Genomic DNA, 8,841 nt, shown 5'->3' with positions numbered 1-8,841 from the left:
TACAAATGGATGGAAATAGAAAACACTATCCTGAGTGAGGTAAGCCAGACCCAAAAAGAGGAACATGGGATGTACTCACTCATATTTGGTTTCTTATGTTATATTTTTATAAGAGCTTTCCATATGTATTTATTTATAACTGCATATGAATACTAGTCTCATTTTGAGTAATGTAGAGAAAATGAAAAATAAACCTAAGACTATCTGTCACAGTAATGGTCACATAGCAAGCAATTATTTTACTGTAGGTGTCATGATATAAATGCAGCCATCCTCAGTGGCTGTGTGCAGGTGAATTGAGCACCTCTCCACACAACAGGTGAGACAGGGTTTGAGCCACAAGTAGGTCTGAGATGCAAGAAAGTCTCTCTGTTTCTGCCCTGACTGCCTCTAACTTGAGTTTACTGGTTTAGAGAGCTGGAATGTCTGAAAATGAGGAACACTTGAACCAATTAGAAAAATTGGGAATGATAAAAATATGTTAGGAGACAAATACATGATTTAAGAAAAGATTCTTGTGGGATTTTTGTTTGTTTGTTTTCCTGAGACCCTGAAAGCAAAACTAGAAGTGATCGGAACAACAACAACAAAAATAAATTCTTCAATCAGAACTTCCCACATTGAATTCCAGGATGTCTTTGCACACTGAGAGTTCTTTGTAAGTCATTGTCCTCAGCTGTAATGCTTATTGAGCTGTTATAAATATTAGGAATAATTAGTGGGTAAAATGAACAAATATCCTTCTATTAGGAGTAGAGATTTTTAGTGAATAATTAAACAAGAAAATAAAATATATATGTATCATCCATCTATTCATAGGCATCTATATAACATTAACAGATTTGTGGCAAAAGGTTTTTAAAAGAATGTGAAGAGCTGTCACTGCAAAGGAACAGAATTTATTTAAAAATTCCATTGTTAAAGATCAGCATGACAACGTATGTCCATGATTTCGATAGCAGCACAATTATAAGGGAGACAATGCACTGCTCCTGGTTGGATTTTATTCCTGGTACTGCAAATCTGACCAACAATCAATGGGTAAGGTGTTCAAAAGTGTCATCCTACGACTGTTATTCTGCTAAATGAATACAGTATCAAACTGTCCTCTAAATTCATAGCTTGACCCACAGATTAGTCCAGTTCTGAGATTTCATCAGAGTAGTTTCTTTGTATATTGAATGCTGGTTGACACAGAAACTCACAGCTGGTCAGTCAAAGGACAAATGATTATCAGAGGAGCACTCATTCACAGATGGGACATCTATATCACACTCTTCACCCTGAAAGCTTGGGAATCATTGGAGAAAGGGTGAAGAAAGAGGGTAAGAACCAGAGCTTAGAGAGGACTGGGCAGACATCATGACTTTTGGACACAGCAGAACCTCTTCACTCTTGAATTCACAGCAGCTGTGATTGCCTACACAAGATCCGTGCAATATCAAGCCAGTCAACATTTTGGCATGGAGAGAGGAGTTGCTGAATCCCCTCCTACCCCTAGCTGGGGAGCTGTGGACTATTGTTGGTTTCTGAGGAAAAGAAAGTCAGGTTTTTTAACAGATCAAGCCCCTGGTAGGTCAACCATACTCCAGTTGAAGCTCACATACCTAGGAGTATGGGACAGCAAAAATTGGTTCCAGTGGGTTCTTTTTTAAAAGAAGACATAAAGTTGGGGGATGTAGAGACGTGCAGTGGATCTGAAGGAGGCATGACTATGGTAACGTACAGTCTGAAGTATTCTCAACAAGCTATAAAATAAGATAAAAATACTGCATTGAAATGCCGTGCAAAAGGCCTCAGGTGGATGTATACAAGGAAGGAGGATACCACAGAGGTGTTTTGCATAGAGAGAATGTGAAGAACTTGTGAGAAACTTTCAAAGAATTATGGAAATGTGTTTAAAATAATGTTGTTAAAGTGGGCTGGTCTAATTGTGAGGTAACTACAGGAATCCAACATTATCTAGAGAAGCAGAATTGATATGATATGAATTTGGATTACAGAACTTCTCTGATATCCTCCCTGAGCTGATGGTTCTCTGATAGCAAGAAATAACTAATAGGGAAGGTGTGGACAGGTCAGATGCTATATTAGTCATGGTTCTCTAGAGTAACAGATCTTATAGGATGAGTAGTTCTCTATATAGAAAGGGGATTTATTAGAATGACTAACTGGCTGCAGTTCAAACTAATCCAGCAATAACTGGCTGTGAACAGAAAGTCCAAGAATCTAACAGTTGCTCAGTCCACAAGGCTTGACGTCTCAGTTGGTCTTCAGTATACACCAAAAGAATTAGATTCAACTGACAGTGAAGGAATGAACTTGCCAGCAAGGTGAGAGCAAGCAGGCGAATAGCAAAAGCTTCCTTTTCCTGTGTCCTTATATAGGCTTCCAGAAAAAGGTGTAGTCTGTAGTAATGAGGAGGCGAGTAGGCCTGCTTTTCATCCTGCCCTGCACCTGCATGGTTAGCTTAGCCCCGGAAATAACAATACACAAACTGTATTCTTTTAAACACTGCCTGGTCCATTATATCTAGCCTCTTGTGGCTAACTCTCATATCTTGCTTTAACCCATATCTAGTAATCTGTGTAGCACCACTAGGTGGTGGCTTACCGAAAGATTCTAGTGTACATCCATCTTGGGCTGAAGCTTCATCGTGTCTGACCCAGAGAGGAGAGGCATGGAGATTGCCTCACTTCCTACCAGCATTCTGTTCTGTCTACTCCACCCACCTAATTTTCTGACCTATCAGACCAAGCAGTTTTCTTTATTGATTAACCAATGAAACAACAGATTGACAAATGACCTTCCCACATCAGTAGTCCACATTAGATCTGGTTTAAAAATGTGTCTTTTCCCAGCTCAAAAGCTCTGGAATAGAAGTAGATCTTGCTAAGCAGAGGTTTTTCATTCCTTAATTTCATATGTAGTTAAGCTGACAACCAAGACTAGCTATCACAGACACCAAGAGCAACAGGCATGACAGAACAGGGCTTACGATTTTATTGGTAAAAGGCAAAGAACAGCAGATTAGCATCTAACTGTTAGATTCTCACATGTCTAGCAACATATTCAAATATTTAAAATTATCACACAAATGAAATGTGTTCACAGTGAAGCATCTTGTCCAGTCACACTGGAGAAAGCACAGTCAAAAGGAGAATGATAGAATACTTATATAAAGCACTAGGCAAAGATCCAAGGGAAAATAAAAAGTGAAAGCTGCACTTTGTGACTCTGATGGCCATTATTTTCTTCCTATGATTTTACAGAGAAGCTAAAGGGGAGAGAACGGATGACCCAACAGCTAAGACCCTAAGACCAAGTCATACTTTGCCCTCTCTGAGCAAGAGTCATTGTGCTGTTGTCTTTTGCTTTGTTTTATTTTTGTTGGAGACCATGCTTTGAGAAATATGCCTCTTACCAGGGTAGGGGCATGGGGATTAGAAGAATAAGTAAAGAGAGCAAAGACCCAAGTGAAAATAACAAACAGAAGCATAGGAGAGTATCAGAAGGGAGTTCCACTGAATACTGAAATTTGCTGAATTTAATTTTCCATGCACTTTTATACCTTCATACAAAAGGAGAAGAAGGCAAAAGACTGCTGTAATATGATACGGAGGACAATTAGAACAATTACTTGGTTCAGTACTTGAGACATCAAGTCATTAATTCCTGAGAAAAACATTCTGTTGTTTAGGCAGTGAACCTATCCTAGACCAAGTATTCTGAAGGTAGCCACTCTCAAGGTCAAACCCCTTAATTTAAAAGAAGGAGCAGAAGTATGTTTAAATTCTCTGACCTTTGGTCAGGGTGGAGTGGATCTACCTGTATGAGCCATCTTAATGTCCAAAATATCAAGTAACCACACTCTACCTCAGGGTGTGTAGCCATAGTTGTCAACAACTTTGAACAAGCTAAAACTCTCAGTTAAGGTGGAAAAAGGCTCGCATTTTTTGGCCTTCACAAAACTATGCAATACAGGTGGATTTTGATTTCACTATGTAATCCAGACTGGATTTCAAACTCTTTGAATCATTTTGCCTTTATCTTCTGAGTGTTAGAATGGCAGGTATGTCCCACCATCTCTACCTACTCACATGGACTTCTTCCTACCTGTTGTCAGTAGTGAGGTATGGATTTGCTCTCTCATTGTTTTAGCATGCATGCTTGCTTTAGAGCATTAAAATTATCAAGAGAAAGAAAGCATAAGCCCCAACACATTTCTTTAATTATTTTGTGTCTGTAACATACTTATAATTATGAAGCTATGAGTAGAGGCTCAGAGTTAATTAATGTGTTAATTAACAGACTGAATATCATACTGTTTTTCACACGTATATTTTTCTTTTCTTGCCATAGGAGCCTTTATTTGCAAGATGGTGCCCTTTGTCCAGTGCACTGCCATTGTGACAGAAATCCTCACGATGACCTGCATTGCTGTTGAGAGGCACCAAGGGCTTGTCCACCCTTTTAAAATGAAGCGGCAGTACACCAATCAAAGGGCGTTCACAATGCTGGGTGTGTTTATCACTTTGCATCACTGTGACAAAGCATCTGAGCTGAAGAGCTCAAACAAACACCTATCTTTGCTCACAGGTTCAGTCCATGGTCTCTAGGCTATGTTGTTTCTGTGCCCTTGTGTGCTGAGTCAGAAAACATGATGGAGAACTTGTGCCAGAGTTGGGTGGCTTACCTCATGCCACCTAACATAGACATGAGGCTGGGGGACAGAGAACAATAGTCTATGTGTAAAGGTTTAGATAAAAGCTACACTACTATAATAGTGAAAGAGAGAAACTTTGCTAATAGTCATGAGACAGAAAGAGGCAGATATTTTTGTTATAGGAATGTCCACAGTATAGGACTGTACTATTCCAGAAAGTAATCCTGAAATCTTTGCGATACCAAATTTATTTTTAAGCAGTTGGAAATGAGCAGACAAATCAATAGGGAAAAGAAGTTGTCAGTTACTATAAAAGTTATGTCATATCTTCTCTAAAAAGAGCTAAATATCTCTTTCTAATATAAAAACAAATAGGTATAGAAAGAGTTTAATGTAAGGAGTACATGGAGAGTTAAGGCTATTAAAAAGGAGAAATCGGGGTGAATCTCAATGCCATACCATTGTAACAGGCATGACCTCGAGGATGAAAACTTTAAGATGCTGAAGGAAGACACTGACGTGGGAAAGTCCCCCTCACTGTGCTCATTAATTGACAGAGTTAATATTGTGAAAGTAGCTTTTGTTAGCAAAAGCAGTCCATAAATTTGATGCAATTTCCATCAAAATCCCAATGACATTTTTCAGAGACCTAAAAAAAGCAATGTCAAAATTCACATTCATGAAAGACACTGAATAGTGAATTTCAACACTGAGCAAAAAAGAGCAATGTTACAGGTAACTCAATATCTGACCTCAAAATTATATTTCAGAGACACAGAAAAACAGCATGGTGCATGCAGAAAAACAGGCATGTAGTTGACGTAGAGCAGACAACTCACATGTACCTCACACAGCTACAGTCAATTGAATTTTAATTGCATTTATTTGTTTCATTACACTTCATTTATTGATTTTTGTGTGCATATGCATGTGTATGCATGTGTGTGCATGCTACAACAAATATGTGCAGATCAGAGAATGCTTGCAATTCTCTCCTTCCACTGGGTGGGTTTTGGGGCTCAAACTCGGTCATCAGGGTCGACAGTAAGCACCTTTACTTGCTGAACCAACTCACTGACCTCAGTCACCTGTCAAAAATATGTATTAGAGGCAATACAGCTTCTTTAACAAATGGTGTTGGGAAAAGTGTAACAAGGGTGAGACTAGATATATATCTCTCACATTGCTGAAAAATCAATTAAAATGGATTAAAGAAGTAAGTATAAATGCTAGAACTTAAAAACTGCTGGAGGAAAACACCATAAATCACTTTGACATAATGTAGAATATTCCCAAGAACTGATAAATGTGGTTGCATAAAATAACAATCACCAGGGTCTGCAGGGCTGTCTATAGGATGGGAAAAATATTTGCCAAGTACACATCAGGTGGGATTAATAACTAGAACATATTAAGAACTGCAAAATTTAAACACTAAAAAAGTAATCCAATCAATTAATGGGCTAAAGAACTCAATAAACAGTTCCCCAAAGAAGCAACACTAATGGCTAATAAACACTTGGGAAGGCATTCACTATCCTTAGCCATGAAGAGAATGCAAATTTAAATTGCTTGAGTCTGCAATGCACCCCACTCAGAATGGCCACCTTAAAGAAAAATGGCCATCTTAAAGCAACAAATGCTGATGAGGATGTGGGTAAAGGAACACATCACTGCTGTGGGCACGGAACTGTAGCCACTAGGGAAATCAGTCCAGAACTTTCTCAAGAGACCTACCATGATGTAGAGCTACTGTTTGTACCAGCTATGTTACTTGGCTCCAAGTCAACATCCCCAAGTATGTATCATAATTATTGCTTTCATTCACAATAAATAGAAAATAGGAATAGTTCAGAAACTCATCAACAAATATAAAGATATGAGGTATATTTACAAGTCACAAAAAATAAGTCATGGCATTTGCTTGAAAATGAATGCAAGATTTAATCATTATATTAATTTTCTTCTCCTTTTGTGGCCTCCTTTCAAATCTCTCCCTCTCTCTTTCTGTGTGTTTCTGTTTCTCTGTCTTTCACATACAGACAATTTTCTAGTTTCTAGAGTCTACATATGAGATAAAACATGAGAAACACATCAGTGCTGTGGGGTGCAAAGCTGTGACCAGCAGGGAAGTCAGTCTAGAACTTTCTCAGGAAAATATAGTTAACGTATGCCCCGACTTGCCACTCAGCTGTATTCAAATATTGAAGTCAATATGGAAGCAGAAGGGAAGATTATTGGGGGTGCGAAGGAACCAGCTGGAGTGGGCTTAGAATACAGGGGAGAGCAGTTGGGTGCTAGATCTATAATGAAAACTAGCCCTAAATAATGTAAGGGCCATAATGAAACCTACTTCCTTGAATGCTAACTTTAAAGTTAATACAAAGCTAAATGTTTGGAGGTTTTAAACAGATTGCTCATCAGATACAGAAACATACTACTCTTTAAGACGACTTGACTTCCACTCCATCTAAGTCAGATGATTAACGACAGTTGCCTTTAACTCCAGCACCAATGAATCTGATACCCTCTTCTGGCCTCCATAGGTGCCTGCACAAATGTGACATCCACTCTCAGAGGCAGACACACACACACACACACACACACACACACACACACACACACACAAATAAAAATAATAAAAGTAAATCTTTTAAAACCATACATGTATTTCAGACTTGAAGAAAAAAATGATAGAAGATGTTCCGTAATATGTTCAAAAGTTGTTCATTTCAGGGCTGTAGAGATGACTCAGTGGTTAAAAGCACTGGCTGCTCGTTCATAGGAGTGGGGTTTGATTCACAAGTCTCTCATAGTGTCTCCTAACTGACTTCAATGTCAATCGCCCCAGGATCTGTCATCCTTTCCTGGAATCCCTAGCATCAGGCATGTACACAGTATACAGACATACATGCAGACAAATATACATATTCATAAATAAATTTAAGTCTTTAAGAAGTTATTTATTAGTCCAACAAATATGGATCAGCTTCTACTAAGTGATGGAGGAAGGTCATTGGTTAATTAAATAAAGAAACTGCTTGCCCTGATAGGTTAAAACATAGGTGGAAGGAGTAAACAGAACAGAATGCTGGGAGGAAGAGGAAGTGAGGTCAGACTTGACAGCTCTCCTCTCAGGGGCAGAAACCTCAGAGAGACACAATGCTCCACTCTTGCGGGCAGACGCACATGATGAAGCTCCGACCCAGGATGGACGTAGGCTAGAATCTCCCTGGTAAGCCACCTTGTGGGCTACAACAGATTATTAGAGATGGGATAGTCCAGGTGCGAGAGTTAGCCTAGAAGAGGCTAGATAGAAATGGGCCAAGCAGTGATTAAAAGAATGAAGTGTCTGTGTAATTATTTCGGGGCATAAGCTAGCAGGCGGCCGGGGTGCTGAGGATGCAGCCCCGCCGCCCCTATTACTACAACTAAGAGCTGAGAATTTTCCTTAGATTCTCATTTGGGGAAATGAAAAGTGGGTTGTCCTTGTCCTCCAGCATTTCAAGGGAAGTTGAGAAGTCACGAATAAGGATAGGCACAGACTCACTAAACAAATAAAGCTCCTTTTGAAATGACAGCAAACTTCAAGTTACCTAGGGAAGCTGACTTCTGAGCTATCCCAGAACAAAGTTCACAGTGACGACAGAATAGCCCATGCAAGATACAAATATGATATGGAGCAGGGCAGGGGTTTCTGGGATGTAAGAATGGACAGGAACAAAATCCTTTCCAGTAGAGTCTAGGTGGGAAGACCTACACTGGTGAAGGGAGAGAATGAGGCTATTATCAGGCGGCAGCTATAGAATTTGGATTTTTACCTTCTAGGCAATTCAGTCATATAAAAGAGTTTTTAACAGTAAAAAAAAAATGTGGGGCCTAGGAATACAGTTCAGTAGATAAGAGTGTTTTCTGTACAAGCATGAGGGCTCAAAACCCATATAAAGACAGGTATGACCAGATACATCTGAAAGCCCAGGATTACTGGGGTTGCTGTCCAGCCAGTATAGCTGAAAACGGTGCCTTCCAGCTTCAGTGAAAGACTCCATCTCAGTGCAATAATGCGGAAAGTGCTAGATCATAAGATCCAATGTTCTTCTCTAGGATCCTCACACACGTGGGTGATATCTCTCTCTCTCTCTCTCTCTCTCTCTCTCTCTCTCTCTCTCTCTCTC

General features: G+C 39.4%; 1 protein-coding gene across 1 annotated transcript in view; it reads left to right on the top strand.

Annotated features, from left to right (window-relative positions):
• Qrfpr (pyroglutamylated RFamide peptide receptor) overlaps window positions 1-8,841 on the top strand; it is a 49,541-nt gene that overhangs the window by 31,424 nt on the left and 9,276 nt on the right. Inside the window, exon 2 of the mRNA XM_005360629.2 lies at window positions 4,363-4,521. Within this exon, the coding sequence (XP_005360686.1) occupies window positions 4,363-4,521 (159 nt within the window). The remainder of the gene's footprint in view (window positions 1-4,362; window positions 4,522-8,841) is intronic.

Source organism: Microtus ochrogaster, linkage group LG3, assembly GCF_000317375.1.
Source record: "Microtus ochrogaster isolate Prairie Vole_2 linkage group LG3, MicOch1.0, whole genome shotgun sequence".
NCBI lineage: Eukaryota > Metazoa > Chordata > Mammalia > Rodentia > Cricetidae > Microtus > Microtus ochrogaster.
The sequence above is the reverse complement of the archived record's forward strand: the minus strand, read 5'-3'. Positions and strand labels throughout refer to the sequence as shown.